The sequence below is a fragment of the Bombina bombina genome, chromosome 7 (genome assembly GCF_027579735.1).
Source record: "Bombina bombina isolate aBomBom1 chromosome 7, aBomBom1.pri, whole genome shotgun sequence".
Taxonomy (NCBI): domain Eukaryota; kingdom Metazoa; phylum Chordata; class Amphibia; order Anura; family Bombinatoridae; genus Bombina; species Bombina bombina.
The window spans coordinates 283,955,527-283,974,436 of NC_069505.1; the positions used below are offsets into that span (position 1 = coordinate 283,955,527).

An 18,910-nucleotide genomic window follows, 5' to 3' on the forward strand; every position below is an offset into this window, starting at 1 on the left:
GGTAAGCTCATAAGCTGCTAATTGGTGGCTGCACATATATGCCTCTTCTAACTGGTTTTCAGCTAGATCCCAGTAATGCATTAATGCTTCAACAAATGATGCCAAGAGAATAAAGCAAATTAGAAAACAGAATTTAATTGGAAAGTTATTTATAATTGTATGCTCTGAATCCTGAAAGAAAAACTTGGGCTTTCATGCCCCTTTAAATCTATAAATATAAACAAGTACAAAGAAAACAGGAATCAGGTTTCCATCAATGGTTTAACCCCTCGTCTGTTGGCAACTGCTACAATAAATAACACACTGCAAGGGAATAAAAAGAAAAGGAAGAAGAAATTTGCGCTGTTGGCAAACAGCTCTTCACACTGCACAGCAGCTCCTGACTGTAGTGGTAAACAGCTGGATGCAGTTTTACTTCTAAGCAAAACATCTGTAATCATTTATTAAAGGGATATTAAATCAGTCTGTTTCATTATTGTAATAAAAAAGCCCTAAGCAGTGGGTTATACTTAGGATGAATAACGCATATTGCATTTATTTCTATTTTTATAAGAATTTTAACTTTTATTACCGTTTTACCTTTATTTGTACAGTGTCCATTACTTCCTGTCACCCCCCCACAAGGAGCCTGGGGTCACTACAGGAAAGCAAATTAGCAGTTTTCCCTATGAAGTGTTGCTAGGAGACACCTATCTGCTAGCTACAATTAGCTTATTGCCCATGTGACCTAAGTTCTGTGAGCAGTGGCTACACTGATAATTTTTAAGTGTTCAGTTAGCAATAAAAACAGAATTTATGCTTACCTGATAAATTACTTTCTCCAACGGTGTGTCCGGTCCACGGCGTCATCCATAACTTGTGGGAATATTCTCTTCCCCAACAGGAAATGGCAAAGAGCACAGCAAAAGCTGTCCATATAGTCCCTCCTAGGCTCCGCCCACCCCAGTCATTCGACCGACGGACAGGAGAAAAAACAGGAGAAACCATATGGTGCCGTGGTGACTGTAGTTAAAGAAAGAAATTCATCAACCTGATTAAAAAACCAGGGCGGGCCGTGGACCGGACACACCGTTGGAGAAAGTAATTTATCAGGTAAGCATAAATTCTGTTTTCTCCAACATTGGTGTGTCCGGTCCATGGCGTCATCCATAACTTGTGGGAACCAATACCAAAGCTTTAGGACACGGATGAAGGGAGGGAGCCAATCAGGTTACCTAAACAGAAGGCACCACGGCTTGCAAAACTGGATTCGGACACAAAGAAGGCACAACTATTTCCTGGTTAATATTCGTGTTGGAAACAACCTTTGGAAGGAAACCAGGTTTAGTACGCAAAACAACCTTATCTGAATGGAACACCAGATAGGGCGGATTACACTGCAGAGCAGATAACTCAGAAACTCTTCTAGCAGAAGAAATAGCAACCAAAAACAGAACTTTCCAAGATAACATCTTGATATCTATGGAATGTAGAGGTTCAAACGGAACCCCTTGAAGAACTGAAAGAACTAAATTCAGACTCCAGGGAGGAGTCAGAGGTCTGTAAACAGGCTTGATCCTGACCAAAGCCTGAACAAAAGCTTGAACATCAGGCACAGCTGCCAGTCGTTTGTGTAACAAGACAGATAAAGCAGAAATCTGTCCCTTTAGAGAACTCGCTGATAATCCCTTATCCAAACCTTCTTGGAGAAAGGAAAGGATCCTAGGAATTTTGATCTTACTCCATGAGAATCCCTTGGATTCACACCAACAGATATATCTTTTCCATATTTTATGGTAAATTTTTCTAGTTACAGGTTTTCTGGCTTGTACCAGAGTATCTATTACAGAATCCGAAAACCCACGCTTAGATAAAATCAAGCGTTCAATTTCCAAGCCGTTAGCTGAAGGGAAACTAGATTTGGATGTTCGAATGGATCTTGTACTAGAAGATCCTGTCTCAAAGGTAGCTTCCATGGTGGAGCCGATGACATATTCACCAGGTCTGCATACCAAGTCCTGCGTGGCCACGCAGGAGCTATCAAGATCACCGAGGCCCTCTCCTGTTTGATCCTGGCTACCAGCCTGGGAATGAGAGGAAACGGTGGAAACACATAAGCTAGGTAGAAGGTCCAAGGCGCTACTAATGCATCCACTAGAGTCGCCTTGGGATCCCTGGATCTGGACCCGTAGCAAGGAACCTTGAAGTTCTGACGAGACGCCATCAGATCCATGTCTGGAATGCCCCATAATTGAGTCAACTGGGCAAATATCTCCGGGTGGAGTGCCCACTCCCCCGGGTGGAATGCCTGACGACTCAGATAATCCGCCTCCCAGTTTTCCACTCCTGGGATGTGGATCGCAGATAGGTGGCAGGAGTGATCCTCCGCCCATTTTATGATTTTGGTCACTTCTCTCATCGCCAGGGAACTCCTTGTTCCCCCCTGATGGTTGATGTAAGCAACGGTCGTCTTGTTGTCTGATTGGAATCTTATGAATCTGGCCTTTGCTAGTTGAGGCCAAGCCCTGAGAGTATTGAATATCGCTCTCAGTTCCAGAATGTTTATCGGGAGAAGAGACTCTTCCCGAGACCATAGCCCCTGAGTTTTCAGGGAGTTCCAGATCGTGCCCCAGCCCACTAGACTGGCGTCGGTCGTGACGATGACCCACTCTGGTCTGCGGAAGCTCATTCCCTGGGACAGGTGGTCCTGGGTTAGCCACCAACGGAGTGAGTCTCTGGTCTTCTGATCTAATTGAATCACTGGAGACAAGTCTGTATAGTCCCCATTCCACTGTTTCAGCATGCACACAGTTGTAATGGTCTTAGATGAATTCGCGCAAAAGGAACTATGTCCATTGCTGCAACCATCAACCCTACTACTTCCATGCACTGAGCTATGGAAGGTCGTGGAACAGAGTGAAGAACTTGACAAGCGTTTAGAAGTTTTGACTTTCTGACATCTGTCAGGAAAATCTTCATTTCTAAAGAATCTATTATAGTCCCCAAGAAAGGAACTCTTGTCGACGGAGACAGGGAACTTTTTTCTAGGTTCACTTTCCATCCGTGAGATCTGAGAAAGGCCAGAACGATGTCTGTGTGAGCCTTTGCCTTCGAAAGAGACGACGCTTGTATCAGAATGTCGTCCAAGTAAGGTGCCACTGCAATGCCCCTTGGTCTTAGAACCGCTAGAAGGGACCCGAGTACCTTTGTGAAAATCCTTGGAGCAGTGGCTAGCCCGAATGGGAGAGCCACAAACTGGTAATGTTTGTCCAGAAAGGCGAACCTTAGGAACTGATGATGATCTTTGTGGATAGGAATATGTAGATACGCATCCTTTAGATCCACGGTAGTCATAAATTGACCCTCCTGGATTGTAGGTAAAATCGTTCGAATAGTTTCCATTTTGAACGATGGCACTCTGAGAAATTTGTTTAGGATCTTTAAATCCAGAATTGGTCTGAAAGTTCCCTCTTTTTTGGGAACTACAAACAGATTTGAGTAAAATCCCATTCCTTGTTCCACGGTTGGAACTGGGTGTATCACTCCCATTTTTAACAGGTCTTCTACACAATGTAAGAATGCCTGTCTCTTTATTTGGTTTGAAGATAAGTGAGACATGTGGAACCTTCCCCTTGGGGTAGTTCCTTGAATTCTATAAGATAACCCTGAGAAACTATTTCTAGTGCCCAGGGATCCTGAACATCTCTTGCCCAAGCCTGAGCGAAGAGAGAGAGAGTCTGCCCCCTACTAGATCCGGTCCTGGATCGGGGGCTACTCCTTCATGCTGTTTTGGTAGCAGCAGCAGGCTTCTTGGCCTGCTTACCCTTGTTCCAGCCTTGCATCGGTTTCCAAGCTGGTTTGGTTTGTGAAGCATTACCCTCTTGTCTAGAGGCTGCAGAGTTGGAGGCCGTTCCTGAAATTGCGAAAGGAACGAAAATTAGACTTATTCTTGGCCTTGAAAGGCCTATCTTGAGGGAGGGCGTGGCCCTTACCCCCAGTGATGTCTGAGATAATCTCTTTCAATTCTGGCCCAAAAAGGGTTTTACCCTTGAAAGGGATATTAAGCAATTTTGTCTTGGAAGATACATCCGCTGACCAAGACTTTAGCCAGAGCGCTCTGCGCGCCACAATTGCAAACCCTGAATTTTTCGCCGCTAATCTAGCTAACTGCAAAGCGGCATCTAAAATAAAGAAATTAGCTAACTTAAGTGCGTGAATTCTGTCCATAACCTCCTCATACGGAGTCTCTCTACTGAGCGACTTTTCTAGTTTCTCGAACCAGAACCACGCTGCTGTAGTGACAGGAACAATGCACGAAATAGGTTGCAGGAGGTAACCTTGCTGTACAAAAATCTTTTTAAGCAAACCCTCCAATTTATCCATAGGATCTTTAAAAGCACAATTATCCTCGATAGGAATAGTAGTGCGCTTGGCTAGTGTAGAAACTGCCCCCTCGACCTTAGGGACTGTCTGCCATAAGTCCTTTCTGGGGTCGACCATAGGAAATAATTTCTTAAATATAGGAGGGGGGACAAAAGGTATGTCGGGCTTCTCCCACTCCTTATTCACTATGTCCGCCACCCGCTTGGGTATAGGAAAAGCGTCGGGGTGCACCGGAACCTCTAGGAACTTGTCCATCTTGCACAATTTTTCTGGAATGACCAGGTTGTCACAATCATCCAGAGTAGATAGCATCTCCTTAAGCAGTGCGCGGAGATGCTCTAATTTAAATATAAATGTCACAACATCAGGTTCTGCCTGCTGAGAAATTCTACCTGAATCAGAAATTTCCCCATCTGACAAAACCTCCCTCATGGCCACTTCAGATTGGTGTGAGGGTATGACAGAGCAATTATCAGCGCACTCCTGCTCTACAGTGTTTAAAACAGAGCAATCGCGCTTTCTCTGAAAAGCAGGCATTTTGGATAAAATATTTGCTATGGAGTTATCCATTACTGCCGTCAATTGTTGCATAGTAACAAGCATTGGCGCGCTAGAAGTACTAGGGGTCTCCTGCGTGGGCAAAACTGGTGTAGACACAGAAGGAGATGATGTAGAACTATGTCTACTCCCTTCATCTGATGAATCATCTTGGGCAACTTTACTATCTGTGGCAGTACTGTCCTTACTTTGTTTGGACGCTATGGCACAATTATCACACAATTTTGAAGGGGGAGACACATTGGCTTCCATACATACAGAACATAGTTTATCTGAAGGCACAGACATGTTAAACAGGCTTAAACTTGTCAATAAAGTACAAAAACCGTTTTAAAACAAAACCGTTACTGTCTCTTTAAATTTTAAACAGGGCACACGTTATTACTGAATATGTGAAAAACTATGAAGGAATTGTTCAAATTTAACCAAATTTTCACCACAGTGTCTTAAAGCATTCAAAACATTGCACCCCAAATTTCAGACCTTTAACCCTTAAAATGAGGAAACCGGAGCCGGTTACAGTTTTAACCCCTCTACAGTCCCAGCTACAGCCTTTGCTGCGACTTTACCAAACCCAGGGGGGTATACGATACCAAATGAAGCCTTCTAGGAACTTTTTCAACTACTTTCAGACCCACACACATGCAGCTGCATGTCCTGCTCTCAAAAGTAACTGCGCAGTAATGGCGCGAAAATGAGGCTCTGCCTACTACAGGGAAGGCCCTTCCTGACTGGGAAGGTGTCTAAACCAGTGCCTGACGTAAAAAAAACGTTCCCCAAAGTTTATAAAGTGTGAATTTCAACATTAAGCTGTATAAAATGCCCAAATAAAGCAATCGATCTAGCCCATAAAAGTGTCTACCAGTTTTATAGCCCATATTAAGCCCTTTATTCTGTTTGAGACTAAGAAAATGGCTTACCGGTCCCCATGAGGGGAAATGACAGCCTTCCAGCATTACACAGTCTTGTTAGAAATATGGCTAGTCATACCTTAAGCAGAAAAGTCTGCCAACTGTTTCCCCCAACTGAAGTTATCTCATCTCAACAGTCCTATGTGGAAACAGCAAACGATTTTAGTTACTGCTGCTAAAATCATAATCCTCTCACAAACAGAACTCTTCATCTTTTTCTGTTTCAGAGTAAATAGTACATACCAGCACTATTTTAAAACAACAAACTCTTGATAGTAGAATAAAAAACTACAACTAAACACCACATACTCTTCACCATCTCCATGGAGATGCTGCTTGTTCAGCGGCAAAGAGAATGACTGGGGTGGGCGGAGCCTAGGAGGGACTATATGGACAGCTTTTGCTGTGCTCTTTGCCATTTCCTGTTGGGGAAGAGAATATTCCGACAAGTTATGGATGACGCCGTGGACCGGACACACCAATGTTGGAGAAACAAGTTGTATTGAACACAATATGTTTTTCTATATTTTCTTTAATTTAACCACTTTGCTGCTGAGACATTGCTCTCATTGCAATTTCACAAACTTTTAAACTTTTTTTTATGTGAGGTACCCACACAAATTATACCTCGTTATTTTCTAAAAATGGTAGATCTGCTGAAAAAACAACAACTTTAGTTTGCAGAAATATTATAACATAGGAAAACGCCACTATGTGAAACGCAAAACATAAATATAAAAAAATACATTTGTGTGTCATTTTCTATGGCATATAGATTAAAACTGCAGCACAGAAGTCATTATTCCCTAATTATTTCAAACTGTCCCACATCTATCATCTGTTCACCTTCACAAAACACAATAACTTTTGCAATTGAGAATCGTAAATCAGAAGATAATATTTATTGTTTTTGGCCCTATGAACCATCTTACAATTTAAACAGAAAATGAATAGGTATAAAATATCTAAACATACAGATATTAGATTCACTTTAAAACTCTAAAAAGTGCCCCCTATCCCTCATCAAACACTGCACTGGGGTGTCCTTACAACGTTACCATGGTTGTCATCTGAAAATTATAGGGAGATGTGACCGCTCATTTAAAAGGCAGTTCCCTCTTTCACATGAGGGGCCACATAACCCCCCACCCCCGTAAGATGCAGGTGATCTGCACATGCACAAAATAAGGGGGGGGGGGGGTGAAATGGGGTCTCTGTTTGAGAACCCCCATAGCTGACATCCGCACTGAGGAGCACATGTGCATGATGACTAAAAAAAAGAGCATAATTTAATATCCATTTAAATGTAAAAAGGATCTCATGAGATTTATGCGATACTGAATAGTAAAAAGATAACAGTATGAAGCCTCAGCATCTCACACCGCACACGAGAGAACATACCTGGTTTGTGAAACTTCAGGGCTTCCCCTCTTAGTTGTTCCATTAATGATTTGGATTCTAGTTTAACTTCACCTTCAAAAAAAAATAATCAGAAGAAAAACAAGGTGTCAAACAATATTCATTACTTTTCTGACAGTTATTTAAAATGGACAGCTAAATGTCTACAGAGTTTTAAAATCTTTATTTAAAGGACCAGTAAATACAGTAGATTTGCATAATAAACAAATGCATGATATCAAGGCAATGCAATAGCACTTAGTATGAACTTCAAATCAGCCGTAGACTTTTTTTTCTGACAAATTTCAAAATGCATGTCTATTTCCACGCCACTTGTATCATGTGACAGCCATTAGCCAATCACAAATGCATATACGTATATTCTGAGAATTATTGCACATGCTCAGTAAGAGCTGGTGACTCAAAAACTGTAAATATAAAAAGACTGTGCACATTTTCTTAATGGAAGTAAATTGGAAAGTTGTTTAAAATTGCTGCTCTATCTGAATAGTGAAAGTTTCATTTTGACTTGTGTCCCTTTAATGATGAGAAACAGACTATACCTAGAAAGTTGTCATTTCAGACATTTCCACTAGATGCCGCTAGTGATCTACAAGGAAGTAATAGAAATTCCAGGAAAACTAAAATTCTAAAGGAGTGTATGATGCGGACGGCAGACTTAAGTGACTCCAGTCTGAGATATTCATCCCAAAAGAGAAACCGTGTGACGCACAGGAACAGCAATCAAAATACCAACAAGGCTTTAGCAGTGCAGTCGTGGAACTGAATATCTCAAGCAAACTGTTCAGCTTCAGTTACATTTCTCATTAGGAGCAGTTAACCCCTCGGTTGCTGTAGAGCACAGAAAAGCATTAGTTGCACTCTGGAAGTCGAGGGGTTAAACAAGAGCTGAACAGCTGCCAAATCAATCCCAGTACCAATGGCACAAGGTAACTGCAGTAAAATACGTCATCATTTGTCTGCGGCAAAATGCCAGCTGTGTCATCAAATACAAAGACTTTACAGTGTGACAGTGTTTAGATGATGCTTAGGATAATATATATCTAAGTATAATCATTCATATTCTGGCAGTCCCAGGGCACCTCACAGCTATTGCCTGTAAACCCACATTTCACATTCTGTCCCATTCTGTTTAGTAAAGCATAACAAGATGTAAATAACGTGTGCACTTCACCAAATCTGTAGCTTAAAAGGGACACTAAACCCAAATTTTGTTTCTTTAATGATTCAGATAGAGCATGCAATTTTAAGCAACTTTCTAATTGATTCCCATTATCAATTTTTTTATGTGTTCTCTTGCTATCTTTATTTAAAAAGCAGGAATGTAAAGCTCTGGAGTCGGCCCATTTTAGGTTCAGCACCCTGGAGAGAGTTTGCTTATTGGTGGCTAAATTCAGCAAACCAATAAGCAAATGTAACCCAGGTTCTGAATTAAAAATGGGCCGGCTGCTAAGCTTTACATTTCAGCTTTTTAAACAAAGATAGCAAGAGAATGAAGAAAAATTGATAAAAGGAGTAAATTAGAAAGTTACTTAAAATTGCAAGCTCTATATGAATTATTAAAGAAAAAATTGGGTTTAGATTCCCTTTAATGACCTAAATGAAGCAGATACCATACAGAGTATGTGTACTTACTAAGGGAATTTTATTTAGTCACTTTGTTTTTAAATCTGGTTTTTGTCTAATATCGGTTTAATGTTTTACAAATTTATTAATATCACAATTTCAAGTAAATACATTAAGATCCTCTGACATCAGGGTAGGGACACATCTAAGCCAAAAATCCCAAGTAATCATACAATTTCACAATCAGAATTAATTTTATCTGAAGTACCTATCTAGTAACCACTGCATCAGTACACTAACACCCTCCCATACAGGTTACTTTATGCCATTAGCTGTGCCAACCCTCGTGCTGTTCCTTTTAGCTTTCAGCATCACTGCTAGTTTCATCCTCTTTAGATGTCAAGGGGTTACGTTACTATGGAGACTGAAAACAAAAAACTAACCAATGACGCTGTAGTCTGCTTAGATAATCAGTGCCAGTCTTGTTATTATACATCACACTTGGCGCTGCTCAGATGCTCCAGCAAGCAGGCATTATGCAGTATCCTAGCTCCAGGGCGCAAGGTTTAACCCCACCTGGTTAGCCAATGAGACAAGGACAACACAGAGCAAAAAAATCCTTTGGCTAATCTGTTGCAACTAGTTAAATAGTCACTTATGTCCATCAAACAGACATCAAACTCATTTTATTTTTATGAAAACAGATGTTTGTTTTCCTTCTTTGTGGAACGTGTCCTGTCTGCAAATGTGGGTTGACCTTATCAGCGAATGAGCAATCTGTCCCTAGGGATCAGTTGTGCACAAATATCCACTTTCCAATTTACTTCTATTAACTAATTTGCTTAATTCTCTTGTTATCCATTGTTGAAAAGCAGTAAGGTACTTTAAGGAGCGTCCACGTGTCCGCAGTACTATATGGCAGAAGTTTTGCAACAATGACATAAATTAGCAAGAGCACTAAATGGCAGCACTATTACTAGTGTTCCGGGCATGTGCACGCTACCTATTTAGATATCTCTTCAACAAAGAACAACAAGGGAACAAAGCAATTTTGATAATAGAACTAAAATTAGAAAAAAAAAATTAACTTGTATTCTTTATCTAAATCATGAAAGAAAGAAAAAAAAATTAGGTTTCATGTCTCTTTAAGATGTTTACTTGCTGGACTCTCACAGGCACAATATATGTATCTTTGTACATTAATGTCCCTTAAAAGGGACACTGAACCCAAATTTTATCTTTCATTATTCAGATAGAGCAGCAATTTTAAGCAACTTTCTAAGTTGCTCCTATTATCAATTATTCTTCATTCTCTTGCTATATTTATTTGAAAAGCAAGAATGTAAGTTTAGAAGCCGGCCCATTTTTGGTTCACAACCTGGGTTATGTTTGCTGATTGGTGGCTAAATGAGGACAGGTTTGAAAACCAGTGCACTAAACTAATCTTATTTGAAAGTCTACAAAGAGATCACTTAATTCAAACACTTTTCTGTAGTCTTGCAACAAACATACTAGGTGAGTGTGAAAGCTTTTGCCTTGTTTAGAGGAGCCAATCCGGACTTGTTACTGAAGTAGCCACAGCCAGCCTCTGTCATTTGATTAGCAAAGCTCATTGTTTGCAATATCACCTCTACTGAGGCTAGTTAAAGGGACAGTCAACAACAGAATTGTTGTTTTAAAAGATAGATAATCCCTTAAATTACACATTCCTCAGTTTTGCATAACCAACACACTTATAATTATTATACACGTTTTACCTTTGTGATTACCTTGCATCTAAGCCTCTGCAGACTGCCCCCTTATTTCAGTTCTTTTGACAGACTTGCATTTTAGCCAATCAGTGCTCACTCCTAGGTAAATTCACAAGCATTAGCTCAATGTTATCTATATGAAACACATGAACTAACACCCTCTAGTGGTGAAAACTATCAAAATGCATTTGGATTAGAGGCGGCCTTCAAAGTCTAAGAAATTAGCATATGAACCTCCTAGGTTTAGCTTTCAACTAAGAATACCAAGAGAACAAAGCAAAATTAGTGATAAAAGTAAATTGGAAAGATGTTTAAAATTGCATTCCCTATTTGAATCCTGAAAGTTTTTTTTGGACTTGACTGTCCCTTTAAGGACATTTAGCAATGCCAATTGCTGTGCCAATGCTGATTATCCAAAACAAGAAAATAGAGACATGCACTCACTGAGACAGAAGAATAGCTAGAAAAACCTCCATGCTTGTCCACAAGGCCAGTGCCACTCAGGGTGCAGTCTCTTTTTGCACACTATGCCTTTTCACAGAGAAAAAAAATATAAAAATAAAAAATAAAAAAAACATAATTTATGTAAGAACTTACCTGATAAATTCATTTCTTTCATATTAACAAGAGTCCATGAGCTAGTGACGTATGGGATATACATTCCTACCAGGAGGGGCAAAGTTTCCCAAACCTTAAAATGCCTATAAATACACCCCTCACCACACCCACAAATCAGTTTAACGAATAGCCAAGAAGTGGGGTGATAAGAAAAAAAGTGCGAAGCATATAAAATAAGGAATTGGAATAATTGTGCTTTATACAAAAAAATCATAACCACCCCAAAAAAAGGGTGGGCCTCATGGACTCTTGTTAATATGAAAGAAATGAATTTATCAGGTAAGTTCTTACATAAATTATGTTTTCTTTCATGTAATTAACAAGAGTCCATGAGCTAGTGACGTATGGGATAATGACTACCCAAGATGTGGATCTTTCCACACAAGAGTCACTAGAGAGGGAGGGATAAAATAAAGACAGCCAATTCCTGCTGAAAATAATCCACACCCAAAATAAAGTTTAATGAAAAACCTAAGCAGAAGATTCAAACTGAAACCGCTGCCTGAAGAACTTTTCTACCAAAAATTGCTTCAGAAGAAGAAAATACATCAAAATGGTAGAATTTAGTAAAAGTATGCAAAGAGGACCAAGTTGCTGCTTTGCAGATCTGGTCAACCGAAGCTTCATTCCTAAACGCCCAGGAAGTAGATACTGACCTAGTAGAATGAGCTGTAATTCTCTGAGGCGGAATTTTACCCGACTCAACATAGGCAAGATGAATTAAAGATTTCAACCAAGATGCCAAAGAAATGGCAGAAGCTTTCTGGCCTTTCCTAGAACCGGAAAAGATAACAAATAGACTAGAAGTCTTACAGAAAGATTTCGTAGCTTCAACATAATATTTCAAAGCTCTAACAACATCCAAAGAATGCAACGATTTTCTCCTTAGAATTCTTAGGATTAGGACATAATGAAGGAACCACAATTTCTCTACTAATGTTGTTGGAATTCACAACTTTAGGTAAAAATTCAAAAGAAGTTCGCAACACCGCCTTATCCTGATGAAAAATCAGAAAAGGAGACTCACACGAAAGAGCAGATAATTCAGAAACTCTTCTAGCAGAAGAGATGGCCAAAAGGAACAAAACTTTCCAAGAAAGTAATTTAATGTCCAATGAATGCATAGGTTCAAACGGAGGAGCTTGAAGAGCTCCCAGAACCAAATTCAAACTCCAAGGAGGAGAAATTGACTTAATGACAGGTTTTATACGAACCAAAGCTTGTACAAAACAATGAATATCAGGAAGAATAGCAATCTTACTGTGAAAAAGAACAGAAAGAGCAGAGATTTGTCCTTTCAAAGAACTTGCGGACAAACCCTTATCCAAACCATCCTGAAGAAATTGTAAAATTCTCGGTATTCTAAAAGAATGCCAAGAAAAATGATGAGAAAGACACCAAGAAATATAAGTCTTCCAGACTCTATAATATATCTCTCTGGATATAGATGTACGAGCCTGTAACATAGTATTAATCACAGAGTCAGAGAAACCTCTTTGACCAAGAATCAAGCGTTCAATCTCCATACCTTTAAATTTAAGGATTTCAGATCCTGATGGAAAAAAGGACCTTGAGACAAAAGGTCTGGTCTTAACGGAAGAGTCCACGGTTGGCAAGAGGCCATCCGGACAAGATCCGCATACCAAAACCTGTGAGGCCATGCCGGAGCTACCAGCAGAACAAACGAGCATTCCTTCAGAATCTTGGAGATTACTCTTGGAAGAAGAACTAGAGGCGGAAAGATATAGGCAGGATGATACTTCCAAGGAAGTGAAAATGCATCCACTGCCTCCGCCTGAGGATCCCGGGATCTGGACAGATACCTGGGAAGTTTCTTGTTTAGATGAGAAGCCATCAGAACTATTTCTGGAAGTTCCCACATTTGAACAATCTGAAGAAATACCTCTGGGTGAAGAGACCATTCGCCCGGATGCAACGTTTGGCGACTGAGATAATCCGCTTTCCAATTGTCCATACCTGGGATATAAACCGCAGAGATTAGACAGGAGCTGGATTCCGCCCAAACCAAAATTCGAGATACTTCTTTCATAGCCAGAGGACTGTGAGTCCCTCCTTGATGATTGATGTATGCCACAGCTGTGACAATGTCTTATCTGAAAACAATGAACAACTCTCTCTTCAGAAGAGGCCAAGACTGAAGAGCTCTGAAAATTGCACGGGGTTCCAAAATATTGATCGGAAATCTCACCTCCTGAGATTCCCAAACCCCTTGTGCCGTCAGATACCCCCACACAGCTCCCCAACCTGTAAGACTCGTATCTGTTGAGATTATAGTCCAGGTCGGAAGAACAAAGAAGCCCCCTGAACTAAACGATGGTGATCTGTCCACCATGTCAGAGAGTGTCGTAAAATCGGTTTAAAGATATTAATTGAGTTATCTTTGAGTAATCCCTGCACCATTGGTTCAGCATACAGAGCTGAAGAGGTCGCATGTGAAAACGAGCAAAGGAGATCGCATCTGATGCGGCAGTCCTAAGATCCAACATTTCCATGCATAAGGCTACCAAAGGGAATGATTGTGACTGAAGGTTTTGACAAGCTGATATCAATGTTAAACTTCTCTTGTCTGACAAGGACAGAGTCATAGACACTGAATTTATCTAGAAACCTAAAAAGGTTACCCTTGTCTGAGGAATCAATAAACTGATTGGTAAATTGATCCTCCAACCATGAACTTGAAGAAACAACACAAGTCGATTCGTATGAGATTCTTCGAAAATGAGAAGACTGAGCAAGTACCAAGATATCGTCCAAATAAGGAAATACCAAAACCCTATTCTCTGATTACAGAAAGAAGGGCACCGAGAACCTTTGAAAAAAGTTCTTGGAACTGAGGCTAGACCAAATAGTAGAGCCACAAAACTGGTAATGCTTGTCTAAAAAGAGAATCTCAGACACTAAAAGTGATCTGGATGAATCGGAATATGCAGATACACATTCTGTAAATCTATTATAGACATATAATGCCCTTGCTAAACAAAAGGCAGGATAGACCTACAGTAACCATCTTGAATGTTGGTATCCTAACATAACGATTCAATAATGATAGATCCATAACTGGTCTGAAGGAATTGACCTTCTTTGGTACAATGAAGAGATAAAATAAAACCCCAGCCCCTGTTCCAGAACTGGAACTGGCATAAATACTCCAGCCAACTCTAGATCTGAAACACATTTCAGAAATGCTGAGCCTTGCTGTGTCAATTGGGACACGGGAAAGAAAAGAATCTCTTAGCAGGAGGCCTTAACTTGAAGCCAATTCTGTACCTTCCTGAAACAATGTTTCTGAAACCAGAGATTAAGAACGGAATTGATCCAAATTTCTTTGAAGAAAACGTAATCTGCCCCATACCAGCTGAGCTGGAATAAGGGCCGCACCTTCATAGGTACTTAAGAGCTGGCTATAGGATTCTATAAGGCTTGGATATATTCCAAACTGGAAATAGTTTCCAAACTGATACCGCTCCTGAAGATGAAGGATCAGGGTTTTGTTCCTTGTTGTGAGGAAAGGAACGAAATGATTATTTACCCTGGAAAGAAAGGGAAAGCAAAGTTGACTTAGAAGACATGTCAGCATTCCAAGTTTAATCCATAAAGCTTTTCTAGCTAAAATAGCTAGAGACATATACCTGACATCAACTCTAATGATATCAAAAGATGGTATCACCAATAAAATTATTAGCATGTTATAGAATAATAATAATGCTATAAAATTATGATCTGTTACTTGTTGCGCTAAAGCATCTAACCAAAAAGTTGAAGCTGCAGCAACATCCGCTAAAAATATAGCAGGTCTAAGAAGATTACCTGAACATAAGTAAGCTTTTCTTAGAAAGGATTCAATTTTCCTATCTAAAGGATCCTTAAATGAAGTACTATCTGCCATAGGAATAGTAGTACATTAGCAGGAGTAGAGACAGCCCCATAACCTTAGGGATTTTTGTCCCAACAAACTCTAATCTGTCAGATGGCACAGGATATAATTTGCTTAAACGTCTAGAAGGAGTAAATAAATTACCCAAATTATTCCATTCCCTGGAAATTACTTCAGAAATAGCATCAGGGAGATAAAACACTTCTGGAATAACTACAGGAGATTTAAAAACCTTATTTAAACGTTTACATTTAGTATCAAGAGGACCAGTATCCTCTATTTCTAATGCAAATAACACTTCTTTAAGTAAAGAATGAATAAATTCCATCTTGAACAAATACAAAGATTTATCAGCATCAACCTCTGAGACAGAAACCTCTGAACCAGAAGAACCATTATCAGTATCAGAATGATGATGTTCATTTAAAAATTCATCTGAAAAAAAGAGAAGTTTTAAAAGACTTTTATGTATACTAGAAGGAGAAATAACAGACATAGCCTTCTTAATGGATTTAAAAAATAAAATCTCTTATGTTATCAGGAACACTCTGAAAATTAGATGTTGACGGACAGCAACAGGTAATGTAACAGTACTAAAGGAAATTTTATCTGCATTAATAAGTTTGACATGACATGCAATACAAATAACAGCTGGAGAAACAGATACCAAAAGTTTATAGCAGACTTAGCTTGGTAGCTCCAGCACTGTGCAGTGATTTTCCTGTAGTAACTTCTGACTCAGTTGCAACGTGGAACATCTTGCAATATGTAAAAGAAAAAAACAACATATAAAGCAAAATTGATCAAATTCCTTAAATGACAGTTTCAGGAATGGGAAAAAAATGCCAGTGAACAAGCTTCTAGCAACCAGAAGCAATAAATAATGAGACTTAAATAATGTGGAGACAAAAATGACGCCCATATTTTTTAGCGCCAAAAAAGACGCCCACATTATTTGGCGCCTAAATGCTTTTGGCGCCAAAAATGACGCCACATCCGGAACGCCGACATCTTTGACGCAAAATAACGTCAAAAAATGACGCAACTTCCGGCGACACGTATGACGCCGGAAACGGAAAATAATTTTTGCGCCAAAAAAGTCCGCGCCAAGAATGACGCAATAAAATGAAGCATTTTCAGCCCCCGCGAGCCTAACAGCCCACAGGGAAAAAAGTCAAATTTTTGAGGTAAGAAAAAAATATGATAATTCAATGCATAATCCCAAATATGAAACTGACTGTCTGGAAATAAGGAAAGTTGAACATTCTGAGTCAAGGCAAATAAATGTTTGAATACATATATTTAGAACTTTATAAATAAAGTGCCCAACCATAGCTTAGAGTGTCACAGAAAATAAGACTTACTTACCCCAGGACACTCATCTACATGTTTGTAGAAAGCCAAACCAGTACTGAAACGAGAATCAGTAGAGGAAATGGTAAATATAAGAGTATATCGTCGATCTGAAAAGGGAGGTAAGAGATGAATCTCTACGACCGATAACAGAGAACCTTATGAAATAGACCCCGTAGAAGGAGATCACTGCATTCAATAGGCAATACTCTCTTCACATCCCTCTGACATTCACTGCACGCTGAGAGGAAAACCGGGCTCCAACTTGCTGCGGAGCGCATATCAACGTAGAATCTAGCACAAACTTACTTCACCACCTCCCTTGGAGGCAAAGTTTGTAAAACTGATTTGTGGGTGTGGTGAGGGGTGTATTTATAGGCATTTTAAGGTTTGGGAAACTTTGCCCCTCCTGGTAGGAATGTATATCCCATACGTCACTAGCTCATGGACTCTTGTTAATTACATGAAAGAAAACAGAATTTATGTTTACCTGATAAATTACTTTCTCCAACGGTGTGTCCGGTCCACGGCGTCATCCTTACTTGTGGGATATTCTCTTCCCCAACAGGAAATGGCAAAGAGCCCAGCAAAGCTGGTCACATGATCCCTCCTAGGCTCCGCCTTCCCCAGTCATTCGACCGACGTAAAGGAGGAATATTTGCATAGGAGAAACCATATGATACCGTGGTGACTGTAGTTAAAGAAAATAAATTATCAGACCTGATTAAAAAACCAGGGCGGGCCGTGGACCGGACACACCGTTGGAGAAAGTAATTTATCAGGTAAACATAAATTCTGTTTTCTCCAACATAGGTGTGTCCGGTCCACGGCGTCATCCTTACTTGTGGGAACCAATACCAAAGCTTTAGGACACGGATGAAGGGAGGGAGCAAATCAGGTCACCTAGATGGAAGGCACCACGGCTTGCAAAACCTTTCTCCCAAGAATAGCCTCAGAAGAAGCAAAAGTATCAAACTTGTAAAATTTAGTAAAAGTGTGCAGTGAAGACCAAGTCGCTGCCTTACATATCTGATCAACAGAAGCCTCGTTCTTGAAGGCCCATGTGGAAGCCACAGCCCTAGAGGAATGAGCTGTGATTCTTTCAGGAGGCTGCCGTCCGGCAGTCTCATAAGCCAATCTGATGATGCTTTTAATCCAAAAAGAGAGAGAGGTAGAAGTTGCTTTTTGACCTCTCCTTTTACCAGAATAAACAACAAACAAGGAAGATGTTTGTCTAAAATCCTTTGTAGCATCTAAATAGAATTTTAGAGCACGAACAACATCCAAATTGTGCAACAAACGTTCCTTCTTTGAAACTGGATTCGGACACAAAGAAGGCACGACTATCTCCTGGTTAATGTTTTTGTTAGAAACAACTTTCGGAAGAAAACCAGGTTTAGTAAGTAAAACCACCTTATCTGCATGGAACACCAGATAAGGAGGAGAACACTGCAGAGCAGATAATTCTGAAACTCTTCTAGCAGAAGAAATTGCAACCAAAAACAAAACTTTCCAAGATAATAACTTAATATCAACGGAATGTAAGGGTTCAAACGGAACCCCCTGAAGAACTGAAAGAACTAAATTGAGACTCCAAGGAGGAGTCAAAGGTTTGTAAACAGGCTTGATTCTAACCAGAGCCTGAACAAAGGCTTGAACATCTGGCACAGCTGCCAGCTTTTTGTGAAGTAACACAGACAAGGCAGAAATCTGTCCCTTCAAGGAACTTGCAGATAATCCTTTCTCCAAACCTTCTTGAAGAAAGGATAGAATCTTAGGAATTTTTACCTTGTCCCAAGGGAATCCTTTAGATTCACACCAACAGATATATTTTTTCCATATTTTGTGGTAAATTTTTCTAGTTACAGGCTTTCTGGCCTGAACAAGAGTATCAATGACAGAATCTGAGAACCCTCGCTTTGATAAGATCAAGCGTTCAATCTCCAAGCAGTCAGTTGGAGTGAGACCAGATTCGGATGTTCGAACGGACCTTGAACAAGAAGGTCTCGTCCCAAAGGTAGCTTCCATGGTGGAGCCGATGACATATTCACCAGGTCTGCATACCAAGTCCTGCGTGGCCACGCAGGAGCTATCAAGATCACCGATGCCCTCTCCTGATTGATCCTGGCTACCAGCCTGGGGATGAGAGGAAACGGCGGGAATACATAAGCTAGATTGAAGGTCCAAGGTGCTACTAGTGCATCTACTAGAGTCGCCTTGGGATCCCTGGATCTGGACCCGTAGCAAGGAACCTTGAAGTTCTGACGAGAGGCCATCAGATCCATGTCTGGAATGCCCCACAATTGAGTAATTTGGGCAAAGATTTCCGGATGGAGTTCCCACTCCCCCGGATGAAATGTCTGACGACTCAGAAAATCCGCTTCCCAATTTCCCACTCCTGGGATGTGGATTGCAGACAAGTGGCAGGAGTGAGTCTCCGCCCATTGAATGATTTTGGTCACTTCTTCCATCGCCAG

The 18,910-nt window shown here is 40.3% G+C and overlaps 1 protein-coding gene across 1 annotated transcript in view; it reads right to left on the reverse strand.

The window, feature by feature from the left end:
* Nucleotides 1–18,910, reverse strand: part of QARS1 (glutaminyl-tRNA synthetase 1) — a 173,895-nt gene that overhangs the window by 63,611 nt on the left and 91,374 nt on the right. The window contains exon 8 of the mRNA XM_053720807.1: nt 7,233–7,304. Coding sequence (XP_053576782.1) covers nt 7,233–7,304 — 72 coding nt within the window. The remainder of the gene's footprint in view (nt 1–7,232; nt 7,305–18,910) is intronic.